Below are 16866 nucleotides of genomic sequence, written 5' to 3' on the forward strand. Positions count from 1 at the left end.
AAAGAAAAAAATGAAAGAAAATAAAAAATTAACATGTATCAGTCAATATCAGTTCTTTCTGTGGAGGCAAACAGTATGCTTCATTCATCATTTAAGAATGCCTTGGATTATTGTATTTCTGAAAATAGCTAAGTCATTCACAGTTCTTGATTACACAATATTGTTGTTACTGTGTACAACATTTTCCTGGTTGTATTCACTATACTATACATCAATTAAGTCCAGGTTTTTCTGAAATCATCCTGATTGTCATTTCTTATAGCATAATAATATTTCATTATAATCATATACCATGGTTTATTTACCCATTCTCCGGTTGATGGACATCCTTTCCATTTCTAATTCTTAGCTATCACAAAAAAAGCTGCTATAAATATTTTTGTACAAATAGTTTCTTTTTCTTTTTTTGGATGTCTTGGGAGGAGAGGGGATGGGAATAGACCTAGCAGTGATTATTTCTAGATCAAAGGCTATGTACAGTTTTATAACTATGGGTCATAGTTCCAAATTCCTCTCCAGAATGGTTAGATCAATTCACAACTTCAACAGCAGTGTATTAGTGAACCATCTCCCACATCCCCTCCAACAGCCAATGTTTTCCTTTTTTTTTTGTCACATTACTCATTCTTATAGGTATGAATTAATACCTTAGGGTTGTTTTAATTTGCATTTTTCTGATCAGTAATGATTTAGAGCATTTTTTGTGTGATTATAGATAGACGTGATATTTATCTGAAAACTGCTTGTTTTTGGTCATTTATTAGTTGGAGACTGTATTTTTATGCACTTTGTAATTTTTATAATTTTAATTTATAAATTTTATAAATTTGGCTCATTTCTCCATATATTTGAAAAATTGGGCTTTTATCAGAGATACTTATTGCAAAAAAAATTTCCCCCAGTTTTCTGCTTTCCTTATAATTTTGGTTGCATTAGTGTCCTTTATGAAAAACTTTTAATTTAATCAGAATTATCTGTTTTACATTTTTGTAATGCCCTCTTTAACTTCTTTGGTCCTAAATTCTTTCCTTATCCGTAAATCCGTAAATCTGACAGACAAATCATTCCATGCTCTCTTAATTTGCTTATGGTATCACTCTTTATATGTAAATTATGTATTCATTTTGACTTTTTTTGATATACAATGTGAGATGTTGATTTATAACTAGTTTCTGGCATACTGTTTTCCACTTTTTCATCAAATGAGTTTTTGTTCCAAAAGCTTGGCTCTTTAGGTTTATCATATACTAGATTACTATGATAATTTACATAATGCAATTTGTATCTAATCTATTCACTTGGAAGTTTTTAGGGAATTTAAGGATGATATTGAAGAACTATTAGCCAGATTACCTGAACTGTCATTATAAATAACCAATGCACAGGCATACTTCATCACATTGTACTTTACTTTATTTTGCTTTGAAGATAATTGGCCTTTAAAAAAAAAAAAAAAAAAAGCAAATTGTAGATTTGTGATGGCCCTGTATTGAGCAAGTCTATTGTGAGCAAGTCTCTTCTAAAGAAAATTAGGCTAATAAAGAGAGAGGGTTCTAGTTCTGGGAGACATAGATTGAAATATTAAGAGCTGTCTTGTTGAAGAAGAATCAGTTAGATTTGTTCTGCTTATCTCTAAATGTCAGAATTCAGACAGTTGGTAGAAGCAGAGACACAAATTTAAGTTTGCTATAAAAAAACTTGCAATATATAGTGAATTTTGCAAAAATACAAAAGCCTTTCTTTTTGAGTAGTGGCTTCTCTCTCATTGGAGATCTTCAAGCAAAATTTGGATGACTTTATTGGGGATATTGTAGATGGAATTTTTTGCTCAGGTAAGGGTTGGATTGGATAGGCTTATAGGTCTCCTTCGACTTTCATAAGTTCTAATTTCTGTGCTCTTTTCAGTTCTGTCTTTAATATAAATAATTATATTATTATAAATTAATAATAACATAATAATATAAAAAGTGACATCTCCCTATCTGATATAGTAGAGAGATCATGAGATTTGGAGCCAGAAGTCCTGAGTTCAGATAGCTACTATTGTCCCCTTCAACTCTGAAATTCTGTGTTTCTTTGAGCAGAAGATTTTTCAGTGTCATCTCTATCTAGGAAAAAAATTCCAGAGGTACTTTGATAATCAAAAATCAGTGAATCTCATTTACAGAAATATATTCCCAGACTATTGTAGGGGTGCCTTGGAAAATGCCATAAAAATGAAAGACAACTTTGCAGAGAATATTGTAGAAGTGGTTAAACTCTAGATGAAAATTGGACAAGATGGTTAAGAGATAATGTGGCACAGTAAGTAAAAACTACTCATTCTGGGGGTTAGGACTTAAGTCTAAATCTTACCTTACTGCCTGTGTGACCTTAAAATCTCTGAGCCTCAGATGAGAAAATTTTGCACTGTATATCCTCTGAAGGTCCTTCCAACTTTGTGCTATTTAAAATTTATGATTTTGTATGGATCAAATCATAGTTTTTCCCCACCTTTTTTGGTGGTTGTTTTTTCTTGTGTTTTTTCCCTTTTTGTTATGATTTTTCTCATGCAACATAACAAATGTAGAAAATTATTTAGAAGAAATGCACATGTTTAACCTATATTGGATTGCTTGCTGTCTAGGAGAGGAAGGAGGGAAAATATTTGGAACAACATTTTGCAAGGGTGAATGTTGAAAAATATCTTTGCATGTACTTTGGGGGGAAACTTATTTTTTTAATTTTATGATTCTATTCAATACTTTGAAATTTTGAGATTCTGTGAGTCTAAACGTTGTAGAATTTTTCTGGCATTAGAAAATTTTCACATCTTTTTCATGTAATTATCTCTTTTTATCCTTTTAACTATTTAATTCTCAGTAAGTGAAATTAACCCTATTTTCTAGGGGGAAAAAGCTAAGGCTCAAAAGTTGAGTTGCTTTAAGTCACATAACTCATAAATAGTTTAGCTTTGAAAAAGGACTTATATTCTTTTATTCCCAGGTAGAGCTATATTAAAGTTGATGTATTTTCTTTGTTTTAAGAATGAAGAAAAAGGTGAATTCTTGTGGCATTTCCAGAGTGTGATCGGCTCACTGTGCTGTCTACTAACAGGGCATATTCAACTCACTAAAAATGGTAAGAGAAGATTAGGTAGGTAAGCATAGAACAAAGTAACTATTAAAGGATCCTTATAGATTTTAATGTAAATACTAACAGTCCAGATACTTATTTTTTAAAACTCTAACACACACACACACACTCTCTCTCTCTCTCTCTCTCTCTCTCTCTCTCTCTCTCTCTGTATGTGTGTGTGTATGTGTGTGTATACACACATACATCTATACATATATGTATGTATATATACATGCTTACATTCAATATATACATATACACACATGTATATATTTTTCTGTAACTTGATACTTAGTGAAACTACTTTTTAAAAAATCCCATCAAAAGAAATATGCCTGTGTGGATTATTCTAGTGTTAAAATAATTTTTATTAAGGGAATATATTATGTTGGTTGAAGATGATACCAAAATGAAATTTTCTTGTGTCTACATTTTTGTCAGGCTCTAAAACATTTATTTATTTTCCCACTTAATTATTATATATAAAGATAGGTTTCAACATTCACTTTTATAAAAGATTTTGAGTTCCAAATTTTTTTTCTTCTTCCTTTCCTGTCTCCCCAAGATATATAAATCTGATACAGCTTTTAAGTGTACAGTCATATTAAACATATTTCCATATAAGTCATATTGTAAAAAAAGAATAAAAACAAAAGGGAAAAGCTATGTGAAAGAAAAAACAAAATAAGTAAAAGAGTATGCTTAATCTGCATTCAGACTCCATAATTCTTTTTTTCTGGATATGGATAGAAATTTTCCACATGAATCTTTTGGAATAAGTCTTGAAATCATTGTGTTACTGGAAAGTGCTAAGTCTAAGTGCTAAGTTGAGTATCATACAATGTTGCTTTTATTGTGTACAATGTTTTCCTTGTTCTACTTACTTCACTTAGTATCAGTTCATATAAGTACCTTTCCAAGTTTTTCCTAATTCTTTGCCACTACAAAAAGAACTGCTGTAAATATTTTTGGTTATGTGGGTTCTAAATTGATCTTCAGAATGTTTGAATCAGTTCACAACTCCACCAACAATGCACATCTCCAACATTTATCATTTTCCTTTTTTGTTACCTTAGCCAATTTGATAGGTGTGAGGTGGTGCCTCAGAGTTACTAAGCATTTGTTAAGTGCTTTCTACGTGTCAAGTGCTGTCTAAGCACTGTGGAATATAAAGAAAGACAGAAACAGCCCCTGCCTTCAAGGAGTTAATGTTTAATAGCCTAATATTCTCAGAAATGCTAATGTAGGGTTATCTCAGCTTTTTTATCCTTTTTGAATTCTGGCCAGAAAAACTTTGGTTTTATGAAAAGAGTTAATAATAGTTGAATTGTAATACAAAATAGACCCAACACAGACGATTTAAGTTAAGCAGATTTAAACAGAATTTAAAAAGAGAAGTCTGTCTTTGGTGCCCTGTGTTTATCTCCCTTTCTACCTGCTCCAGTCCTCATAAGCTCAGAGTGTCCAAAATCCCCACTGTAATGTTTGACTTGAAAATTACTACTTCCCTTTCACAACTTCAGTTCTCTTAGAACTAGATGAAGCAGGACACAGATAGTCCTGGAAGCGAAACTGTTTTCCTATTGGAGGGCAAATAGCTGATAATATATTCCTTAGTTCTACTCCAACCTTCCACCCCCACCCCCTCCCCCCCAAAAAAATCTACCAAGTATATTTACATTTTAAAAGAGGGTTGTTCAAACCAAATCTATTTCTTACCTGTGATGTGGGAAAGTTATCTTGGAACTGTAGCTGTGAGTTGCTCCAACCATTCTGGAAAACAATTTGGAATTACAAGAGAAAAGTGATTAAATATTTTTTGTACTCTTTGACCTAGATATTCCTCTAGGACTATATTGCAAAAAAGTTATTAAAATCAAGAAAATTCCACTCCCATAACTAGAAAAAATACCCACATTAAAAGCAAAATATAATGAATGATAAAATAAATGAAAGCAGTTCAATTCAGGAAAATCTCAGAATATAATTCAACAGAAAAATGGCTGGATAACAATTTCAGTGAACATGATAGATATGAAAGAGTAAGAAAGAAGAAACCTCAAAATCATCAATTCATCTGGAAAACACATAGAATCTGAAATAGTTTCTACTGCTGGACAGACTAAGACTGATGACTTACCTAAATCCTGAGTTACTGTAGGACTAAAACCTATCAGATATCTACACAAAGTTTAGCATGAGTATGAGTTTATATGAATACTCCAAGAAGATGAAAATAAAAATCCAGCTTGCATTATGTTAGCAATTTAAAATTGCAACACAGAAAAAAGCCTTCAGGTCTTCCAGAAGAAAAAAATATATATCATTTACAAAAAGATCAAAAGAGAGCCATTGAATCCCATAATATTTTTATAATACAAAAAAGGACAAAAGCAGGAATAATTTTTATATAAATCTTTAAAACAGAAAGACTTCAATTTCAGAATTATCTTCCCAGAAAATCTAAACATTCTTTTTAAAAAAATGTATCTTAGGAACTAGAAAATTAAACATATAAGCAATCCTATATACAAAGACCAGAAAAAGGATTATAAATGAAAATTTGAATCTATTTCATTTGACTATTTTAAAAAATGTATTAAGTTTAAAATGAAAGTACTAATGGTTCCTTACTTAAATGTGCCCCCTTTTGAATTTAAGCATTTTTTAAATGAAAAATAATTATTTAAATTGAAGAACACTAAAAAAATTCATGAAATTGAAAAAAAGAAACTCATGAATGAAGTTCACTGGTTTGTGTTAGATATGAATTTTAAAATCAAAGTTCAGATAATCACTAAAACTGGTATAGTTTATATTTATGATTATTGAAACTTGGCCTTTATAAACTTTATTGTAGAGTATAAAATGCAGGAAATACTATATTTTGCACAAATTGTTTTAATGCTGAGATCTCACTTGAAGCTTGATATTTGCTTCCTCAGTATTCACTTCTTTGATCTTTTTTCTTTCTATTATGACAGTTCTACAAAGTGGTCATTTTTTACATTTGTTGCTAACTGATGATGTTGAAACAGGATCTGCAATCATGACTGTACTACAGAACATCTTAGAAGTCAAAAGGTGCCTTTATTTATGTAATTTTTTTTCCTCTGAAGATGTATTTAATTTATATCAATTTTTAAGAAGCAAACTATGTTGTGTGCCTGACACTTGAAAAATAATAACAATATTTGTCATTAAAAATAAATAAAAAGTCAGAATCATAGAATATCAAAAATTTAATATGCATATGGAGCTCATTTTGCTTTTAGAGCCTAGAAGTGCTTAGAATTAGTACTTCCCAAAATATGATCAGATTAGAAGATGCCCTTTTTCTGTCCCCAGCTGATCAGCATATGTAAAATCCTGCATTTATAAGATCCCTTTAGTAAATGTTAATTGAGCACATGAAATGCTCAACAAAAGTAATCGTTATTGTGGAGGAATACAGAGGAAAAGAGGACTCTGTTAATTTGGTAGGCTGGTTGTAATTTAGTTGAATATAAACGTCAAGAAATTAACAATAGCAAAGTGATACTTGAATACACATTGTGGAATTTCAATACATGTACTTTAGCCACTAATATTCTTTGTATTTCTTTGTTTTATTAGTGAAGATTTGCTCACAATAAAAGAAAAAACCCTTCATTCAATTTTAGACGAACTTGTTTTTAAGCTTTCATCTTCAACTAGTCTTGTCATTGGAAGTGTTGCCATAAAACTGTTACTGTTGATGACCAAATCTCATCCAGAAATTACGATGCTGCTGAATAATCGGTATACAGGTAATGTATATAATATATTTTTGGTCTTGAGAGTGATAAAAACAAAAACATTTTACTAATGGCTACTTAAATAGAAGTATAGCTATTAGGAAGAAAGAAAAAATTGAGTTATGTCAGTAAAATACCATTTCTTTGTCCTAAGAGTTGGTCTGGCTCTAGTGATTTTCTGACATGGTGACAGATTCTCCATCTATATCATTATTTTCTTAAAAAAAAAAAAAAAAAACTGAACCTGGAATGATGTTAGAGGGCTGGCATTGGGGTCATAAAGATTATTCTGGGTTTAAATTCTGTTTCTAACCCATGCCAAATGTGTGATCCTAGGCTAGAAACTGAACTACATAGTGTTTCAGACAAATCAATAAAATTTTAGGTTGAAGAAGAGGTGCAGGTCGGTTTTAAGACAGGAAGTTTTTAAGCTGGAAATTCTCTAGGAAAATAAAATCACAAGTTGGGGCATGGAGGGGAATTTTAGTAGTACCTAATTATGTACTATTGACAATAGACAGACAAAGGAAAATAATTGAGGTATAGTTGAACTTTTCATATTACTTTCATTCTTTCATCTTTGGTTATGTTAAACTTGCAACAAAGAAATACTAGTACTGGAATACAGTATTTGTATTAGAAAACAAATATACATAATACTAAAATAATAGTGAACATAATTTATCTTTAATGATCCAAAAGGCTAAACTTAAGGAGCTTGACATCAGAGTCATTATAACAAACATCATTTAGCTTTGGGCACTACGGATATAGGGGCAGCTAGATAGCAAAGTAGGTGCCAAGTCTGAATCAGGAAAACCTGAGTTCAAATAGATTTGACCCCTCAGACACCTATTAGCCGAATGATTCTGGGCAAGGTATTTTACTCTGTGTGCCTTAGTTTCTTCATTTATAAAATGACCGGGAAAAGAAAATGGCAAAACATTCCAGTCTTTTTGCTAAAAAAACAAAAACACAAAAACCAAAGAGTCAGACACAACTGATAATGACTAAACAATAATAATAAAACAAGCATGAGGTTTATATAGATAAGGAGGAAGAACTATAATTTTGTGTTGTTATGATGTTGGGAAGAAAATGTTTGTTCTCAAACTATAAAAGATGAATGTTTGATGGAACTTACAATAATAGAATGTGACCATAATTTTTCTTGCCTTTTTTTTTCATCTGAATAATATTAGTTGTACATCCCTAGATTTCGGGACTAATTATCAGTGTTAAAGACTTGTTCAAAAAAGAGATTCTGAGGCTTTAGATGGCTAGCTCAAAGGAAATGATACCAAATCAAAAAAACCTGACTTTGCCAACTGTGCATGCTACACTAGAAAGCCACATGTCTTTCTCATCTGTGAAAAACACATGCCTTAGAAATATGTACTGAATACCTTTTGCCTTATCTTTATTTTATCTCTTAAAGATAAAGTTAGAAAATTTTACATGGGTACTTTTCTCAATTGAGAAAACAATCATAATCAATATTACAGCACCTCTTATCTAAAATTTTAAATGTCAGGGAGCCTGGGGATTTGCTAGAAACCACACAGGATAATGTTAACATTTTAACTTAGTGAAACTCTTCCTTTAGAACTAACCATATGTTAGTCACTCAGTCCATTGTTTTTATTTGTTTATTCTCAAGAAAAGAGACATGTACTTGTTCTTGCTCTGTTGTTCTGTTCTGTTTTATGGTTTTCTCTGTATTTGAGTTCTTCTTAGACGATATAGTAACCCGCAAATCAGTGACCTTGAGTTTTATCAGAAAAGGATAGAATTTCAGACACTTTAATTTTATCACTGAGAAAAGGAACACACAATGGCTTTTTTTTTTTAATTTAAAAACCTAGTACTTTGATATAAATGCTGTTCTGATTATTAGCTAAAGAACATCTGTTTTAATCTCAGAATGCCTTTTGAAATTAATTTCTAGGACTTAAAAGTATGCTAAATAAGCAGTGGTCTGGGAAAGAAATTGATCAAGAACTTAAACAGCTTCTCAATCTGTTACATTCTGGAGTCTACCAGGAAGAAGAGCAGGTATTCAATTATTAAGATAGTATGTTTGCTAATTGACCTAGCTTTTTATTTTCCCCATTTCCCTTCTAATACTTTTGATAAGTATACTTCTTTATCAAATTGGTGAGATTTTTCCCTCTCAGATTAATACTTCCACCCTATTAATACATATCATCTTATTTATAATTAACTCTAAACTGTTAATATTTTTTTCAAATTACTTTAGATTATTCAACTCTCTGCCACTAGATTAGCTGTCAGAATCAATGCCCTTTCCCCTTTCACTTAGGACAATTTCATGGCCTTTTTGCCTTTCACACTGGTCTTGTATGGTGTGTTATGCTCTTGAGTTGAGATCCTTGGTTCTGGAATTGCTTTTTTTCTGAAGACTTACAGTATTTTTTCAATGATAAGGCGACTCCAGATTTTGGGGCAACTCCAGATTTTGGCTGTGACATTAAGACTTTTCCTTTTGGGATTTCTATCAGTAGGTGATTGGTAGATTCTTTCTATTTTACTTTGTCTTCTGGTTCTAATGTATCTGAGCAGTTTTTATTCATGATTTCTTGAAATATAATGTCCAGTCTATTGATAATATTCTTGGCTTTCAAGAAGCACAGTGATTCTTTTTTTTAAGCTCTTTATTTTCAAAACATATGCATAGATATCTAGCTTTCAACATTCACCCCTGCAAAACCCTGTGTTCCAAATTTTCCTCTCCTTCCCTTCCCCCAACTCTTCCCCCAGACAGCAAGCAAGCTAATATGTGTTAAATATGTATGATTCTTCTATACATATTTCCACAATTATCATGCATTTTAAAACTTTTTTTTTATTATAGCTTTTTATTTACAAGATATATATATGGGTAATTTTTCAGCATTGACAATTGCTTTGGGTTCCTGCATTGACCTGGATTTTTGAGGTCCAAGATACTTCTTGTTCAGGGCCTTTTCTGGTGTTTTAAGCCAGAATACTAGAGTCCTCAGAGCTCTTATGTCTGAGGGCTGTGGTACTATGCTAATTAGTAATTACTGTGGCTCTGTGGGACTTGAAGATTCCTATTTTGAGGCTTTCTGCTAGTTTCTTTCAAGGTCTGGACTCCTTGTAAGGCCTTGTTTGTCAACACTGGCTTTGCTGGTAGAATGGGGAAAGATGACTTTCTTTATGCCCATAGGAATCTGGGTATCTTTTGTGCAATTTCTGAAATAGGAGAAATAACTTATTATGGTTTCTTACTGGATTTCTTAAATCATGATTCAGTTTGATGTGAATTTCAGGGTTTTTTGCTGAAATAAATATGTGGGAACTGGACCTCACACTTAGGCACAAATCAAAAAAGCTGAGTGGGAGCTCATTTCATGGGATTTAAAGGACAATTTTACATTTCAAATAATTTAAATGTGTCATACTACTTGTATCTTTTGTCTTATGACATATTGTTGGTTACATTTTATGATTTCTTTGGTGTCAAATTCTTAGAAATGCAGAGTTTTAGAAACATCAATTATTAAACATTTATAAAACACTTATGTTGTGCCACTTTGCTAAGTGCTGAGGATACAAAAATGAGGCAAAAGACAATCCCTGTCTTCAACTTATAATATTTTAAGGTGTATTAACTCTTTTTTCTTCTTTTAACTTCATCAAAGCGTTTTTAAAAATTCTTATGTTCTCCATCTAATAGATTTTTGACTGAGAGAATTCTGAAGAGATAAATTTATCATTTTCCTATATTATTGTGGGTAGCTGGTAGTATAATAGTTAAAGTGTTGGAGATAGAGTTAGGAAGACGTGAAGTCAAATTTCACCTCATATACTTACTAGTTCTGTGTCCCTGATCCCAGTCATTAACCAAACAAGGTTTGGTTAAACAAGGTTCTTCCATATAAAATGGGAATAATAATAGCACCTTCCTTAGAGGGTTGTTGTGAGTATCAAAAGAGATAATAATTGTAAAAAGTGCTTAGCATAGTACCTGGTATATGTAAGCACTTTATAAATACTTTTTCTCCTTCCTTTTCCTTTTCCATATTAATCTGTAGTAAACATTTACTAAGTTCCTCCTGTGTGTTTAGGTACTGTAGAATATGACAAGTCTGTACTTGTTTAATCACTTCTGATTGCTTGCCCGTATTAACTTTTTCATGTTTCTCTTAATTCTTATGTTTGAACTTCGAAGTTTCTACAAAACACTGATTTTTTCATCAGGAATACTTGCAAGTCTTCTATTTCATTAAAGGTTAATTTTCTCCTTGTAGCATTATATTCAGTTGGGTAGATTATTCTCAACTATAAGTCTTATTTCCTTTATCTTCTGGAATATTGTATTCTAAATTCTCCCCTCCTTTATTGTTTTGATTACTAAAACATAAATGATCCTGACTATGCTTGCTTGGTTCTTTAATTCTTTCAGGCTGCTTGAAGTATTTTTGTTTTTGACCTTGAAGCTCTATATTTTGACTATAATATTTCCTAGAATATTCCTTTTGGAGTTTCATTAATTTACTGACCAGTGAATGCTTTCTATTTTAACTGTCATCTGCTTCAAAGGGATCTGGGCAGTTTTCATATATAATTTCTTTAAATAAGATCTTTTTTTTTTTTTTTTTTTTTTTTGATTATGACATTCAGGTAGGTTAGGGATTTTAAAAAATTTTTCTCCTTGATCTGTATTCTAGATTAGTTGTTTTTACTAGAAAATATCTTAATATTTTCTCCTATTTTATTTTTGTTTTAATATTTCTTATCTCCTGAAGTTATTAACTTCTGTTTGTTTCATTTTTATTTTCAAGGAATATGATACTTGGTTAAGAAAAGTCTTTATACTTCTTGAGAAGGACCTACATGTACAAAACTGTTTATAGCTATTCTTTTTGTGGTGGCAAAGAATTGGAAAATAAATATATGCCCATCAGTTGGGGAATAGCTTAATAAGTTAAGGTATATGAATGTAATTGAATACTATTTTTCTGTAAGTAAATATGTACATACTGATTTGAGAAAAGCCTGGAAAAATTTAAATGAACTGATGTTGAAAAAGTTAGAATAAGAACCCAAGAAAATATTGTACACAGCAATAGCAAAATTATGTGATGATAAACTATGATAGACTTAGCTCTTCTCAGCAATTCAGTGATCCAAGGCAATTCCAATAAACTTTGTATGGAAAATGCAGACTGCATCCAAAGAAAGAACAATGGCAATTGCAAATTGAAGCATACTATTTTCACCTTTTTTCCCTCTTTTTTTTTTCCTTATGGTTTTCTTTCCCAATATGAATCATATAGGAATATATTAAAAACGAATGTACATATAAACATATATCAGATTACTTGCTAGCATGGGGAAAGGAGTGGTAAGGAAGAAAGAGAAAAAAATTAGAACTCAAAATCTTATAAAAATGTATGTTAAAAACCATCTTTACATATTATTATAACATACTATTAAAATAAAATTTAAAAAAAAGAAAAAAATGATTTTATACTCCATACCTCTTGATTTAACTATTCTTTCTAATTTATTTTTCCATAGCTCTCTTTTATTTTTCATTTTTTACCTCTAATGCACTTATTTAATTTACAAAATTATTTTAAGCTCTTTTTTTATCATTTCCAGAGATTGTAGTTGAACTTCTAACCAAGCTCTGATTTTTTTTTTTTTTTTAAGTTTTGTTTATCATTCTCTTGATTTATAGCTTGGAAATGCCTGTTACCATAATAGCTCATTATGGTGTAATTCTTTTTTGTATTTGTTTGTTCATTCTTTCAATGTTATTTTCTGACTTTGAACTTTTTTATTGGGGTCAGTGGATCAAAACCACAGAACTGCTGTTTGCTTCTGTACTTGGAACATACAACTGAAAACCTGGGATCATTCCTTGCCCAAAATAACCAGAGTCTTCTCCTTCATCTGCATTACATTTGTGTGTCTCATATATTGTATCTAGGATATACTGCAACATATCCAACATATAAAGGACTGCTTGCCATCTAGGGGAGGGGGTGGAGGGAGGGAGGGGAAAAAAAGTGGAACAGAAACAAGTGCAAAGGATAATGTTGTAAAAAAAAAAAAAAATTACCCTGGCATGGATTCTGTCAATATAAAATAATTATTAAATTAAAAAAAAAAAAAAAAAAAACATTTGTGTGTCTCAGCCTTGAGGAGAGTGACAAGAGCGCTCAAATGCTATCTGTCCCTGCTTCTCATACAAGGTCAGACCCATTCTGAACCAGGTCTAGACCCTCTTCTTGCCCTGGGCATTGCTAGAGGCAGGCCCTTCTTTAGATGTTCCTGGTGAGACTTCATCCCTTTAGACAGATTTTTCTTTCTTTTTCTCTGTGATGATCTGGACTGGAAATAGCCTTCATTGGAATTATTCTTTCTTGGATTTCTTGATCCAAATTCAGTGTTGTCAGATCTTTGTCAGATAGTTGTGCTTTGTATGTCTAACTGCTACTCTGCCATCTTGACTGGACATTTTTAATAGTAATTGGTAGAATCTTCTTCTGCCTGTTATTATTATTTTGTTCAGTCATTCCCTTTGTCAATATGAGACATATGACTCTGCTACAAAAATTCTCAAATGATTTAAAGATCCAAGGATTCAAGCATTAGGCAGCATTAAAATAATCAGAACAGTAAAATTCACCAGAGAGGACAATAATAGGTTCATGGTTAATCAAGAAAGACATTTTGGAGATAAGGTTTGAAGTCACCTCATAGATTGGTCATCCTGAATTACTCTCTTTAGCTATTCTCTCACTGTTGTTTGCAGGGCTTATTGATGGTATAGGTTTAAGAAAGAAACCTTTCTTTCTATGCTTGCTCTAAGTATGAACAGCAGTACTCAGTGTAAAGCAGATGTCACCACCCATCTTTCCTGTTTGCAATAAACAGTGCTTGTTAAGACTCACTTTTCAAAAACTGAGGTGAAAATAAAGTCCTTTAAATTCATTTTCTGCTATTAAATTTCAGAAATTTTATCAAGCAGCTTGCAAGATCCAGGCTGCATGGAAGGGTTTCCAGACTCGAAAGAGAATGAAGAAACTTCCATGTGCAGTGATTGCTTTGCAGAGGAATTTCAGGTAAAAGATTGTAAACAACAACAACAATAATAATAGTAACAATTATAACTAGCACTTATGTAGCATTTTAAGGTATGTGGATTTCTTTATATGTTTTGGAAAAGAGGAACGAAGGCCAGTCAATGAATAGAGACAACCTTGTCAGAGAAATATAGAAATAAAACCAAAGTTTTAGTGACTTTTGAATAACTTTGTTTTGTTTAGTTGTTCCCAATAATTTCTGGGATAACTTCTTCAGGTTAAGTGGGGAATAAGAGGATAGGGACTTGATGTGCTTCCATGTAGTTTAGGCCTATATTTGCAGAGAGAACTAGATAGTGGATAATTCTCTGGCTGGTTCAGTCTCTAATATCTATAATTATTTCTGTATTCTAGTTAATTCTAGGAAGAAGAAGAACACAACTAGAATGCTACAACTTAAACAAATTTCTGGTATTACTATCTTTCTCCACTACCCCCCACCCTCCAGCATGCAAACTTAAATATATTCATACACATATTCTTTGAAGCATTGAAAAGAATAGTAAAACATAAGCTTTTAGGACACCTCTGCATTTGTGTTTAAATCTTACTTTATTTGGCATGGAAACTTACAGGTGAAACTTCCTCACCAGAAGCAGTTAAACAATTATACATCTGAAACTATTCTGCTTTCAGTAAGTTAAATTCACCAGCTGCATTTCTCAGTTATGATAAGATTAAAACAATAGTGCTCCCTGGAGCTAGTCCACAAGTCATGTTATATTTAAAGCAAGGCGTTAAAATAACAAACAAAAATCACCCTAGTGTAAAGCATGTGGTTTGAGTGTCAGGTAAAATCATACAAAGTCTCAAGGCAAACTTAATAAATATTTTTCCTTCAATTCTCAAAGTATACTTTGAAGAAAAAAGGTATGAAAGAAAATTGTGACCAGAAAAAAAAAGCAAAAGAAAGGGTTAAAATATGGTATAAAAGATTGGAGTTTATTCCTTAGAAGATGTTTAATTGATCTTCCTCTATTTTCATTTCTTATTTTTCTTTTATCCATTGATTTTACTACAGAGCTTACCTACTTCTTTTCTGTTTATATATAATTTTGTCTTTTACATAATGTGCATACACTTAAGTATTCGTGATATACCACAGCACATGTAAATATACTTAATACACACTTGGGCAACCCACAATTTTGATTCTTTGGAGATTGATATTCCATGAATTCCATGAATTCCTCTTTGTTTATCTCTGCTTCTAGCTTCTTCCATGTCCAATTCAAGCTTCAAATAGCCCAATTTTGACCATTTTACTTCTGTGTTGAAGAAATTTTAGTGGCTTTATATCAACTACTTATATCTATCACCAGAAAGATATTGATGCTCAAAATTGTGAGACTTTCTTTCAGAGAGAAGCTTGGGGTCATTGCTGATGCGTCACAATTTCCCAATTAAAATACAGCCTTCTTTCAACTGTCTTCCACTACTAGCAGGATTCAGGCCTTAGCAAGATTGTGGAGATTAGTAAGAGAAAGGTTGTTCAGCTCCTTCTGGTGGAAGATGGCCTAACAATGGGAGATACATTTTATATATATTCTTCTGATTCCTTATCATGTTCCTTTTTCTCCATATAGTTGCCATCATAGTTCAGGTCTTCATCAACTCTCATTTGGACCATTACATTAGTATCCTCTTTGTTTGTCTCTGCTTCTAGCTTCTTCCATGTCCAATTCAAGCTTCAAATAGCCCAATTTTGACCATTTTACTGTGTTGAAGAAATCTTAGTGGCTTTATATCAACTCTGTTGCCTCTAACTTCAAATATAAACTCCTCTATTTGTTATTTAAATCTGATTTAAATCACTATCTGATTCCAACCTTTCTTTGATTATACATTGCTCCCCTCATGCCCTTTAACTTTGTAGCTAAACCAACCTACTTATTCTTCCTTTATAACATTCCATTTTCCATTTTCAAGGTTTTCTCCACACACTTTCTTCCTTGCCTCTTCTTTACCTCCCTTGGGCCTCTTTCTTCCTCTGCTCGTTGGAGTCTCTTTTCAAGACTCAGCTTAAGTGCCATCTTCTTCACAAGGCCTTTTCTAATTCTTCCCCTATTTCTTAGTTTCTCCTCATTACTTTGTATATAGTGTGTATTTTCGGGGACAAAAAGCTCATCTAGGAATGTGTTCAAGTTCTACTTCCAATACATACTACCTTTGTGATCTTGGGCAAATCAGTTAACCTCTCAGTGTCGTAGGAATTTTGATGATTAAATTACAGATTCACATTGTTAGAGGGAGTCTTTATGCATATGTCCATGTACATGCATATGTGTATGTATGTATATCTGTATGCGTGCTTTTTGGCTGTACAAATGTATTTTGGTTTTTCTTCTCCAGAGACTATTTAATTTTTGTTTTTTGTGTTCCTAGGATCCTAGTATAGTTGCTGTTCATAATAGGAATTTAATAAATGCTTATTGAATTATATGTAGCATAATTCATAGGCTCCTTCACCATTCTGGTTGCTTCTCTTTTTACATTTTTCATCTTACAATGTTCTTCCTAAAATGTATTAGGAATTATACATAATACTCTAGATGTGGTCTGACCAGGGCAGAGGATGACGGGAACTACCACCTGGATACTCTCTCTCTCTCTCTCTCTCTCTCTCTCTGAAATGCCCCTTAACATCACTTGAGCTTTTCTTCTCTTTTTTATTTTTGCTGCGATCTCACACTGTTGACTCATAATGAGGTTGCAGGCCAGTAAAAAGAAACTTAAATGTGTCTTTCACACAAATGGTTGTCTATGCTTCCCTCATCCTGTTTTTGTGAAGGTAATTGTTGAATTCTGTATTTACATCCCTATTAAATTTT

The 16866-nt window shown here is 32.0% G+C and overlaps 1 protein-coding gene across 5 annotated transcripts in view; it reads left to right on the forward strand.

Annotated features, from left to right (window-relative positions):
• The window catches only part of IQCB1 (IQ motif containing B1), a 48355-nt gene that overhangs the window by 10840 nt on the left and 20649 nt on the right, over positions 1-16866 (forward strand). For all 5 annotated transcript variants that reach the window (XM_051985372.1, XM_051985371.1, XM_051985369.1 and 2 more), the window contains 5 exons: positions 3027-3120; positions 6102-6201; positions 6733-6905; positions 8842-8948; positions 13905-14014. In XM_051985372.1, coding sequence (XP_051841332.1) covers positions 3027-3120; positions 6102-6201; positions 6733-6905; positions 8842-8948; positions 13905-14014 — 584 coding nt within the window. The remainder of the gene's footprint in view (positions 1-3026; positions 3121-6101; positions 6202-6732; positions 6906-8841; positions 8949-13904; positions 14015-16866) is intronic.

The sequence above is a fragment of the Antechinus flavipes genome, chromosome 3 (genome assembly GCF_016432865.1).
Source record: "Antechinus flavipes isolate AdamAnt ecotype Samford, QLD, Australia chromosome 3, AdamAnt_v2, whole genome shotgun sequence".
Lineage (NCBI taxonomy): Eukaryota > Metazoa > Chordata > Mammalia > Dasyuromorphia > Dasyuridae > Antechinus > Antechinus flavipes.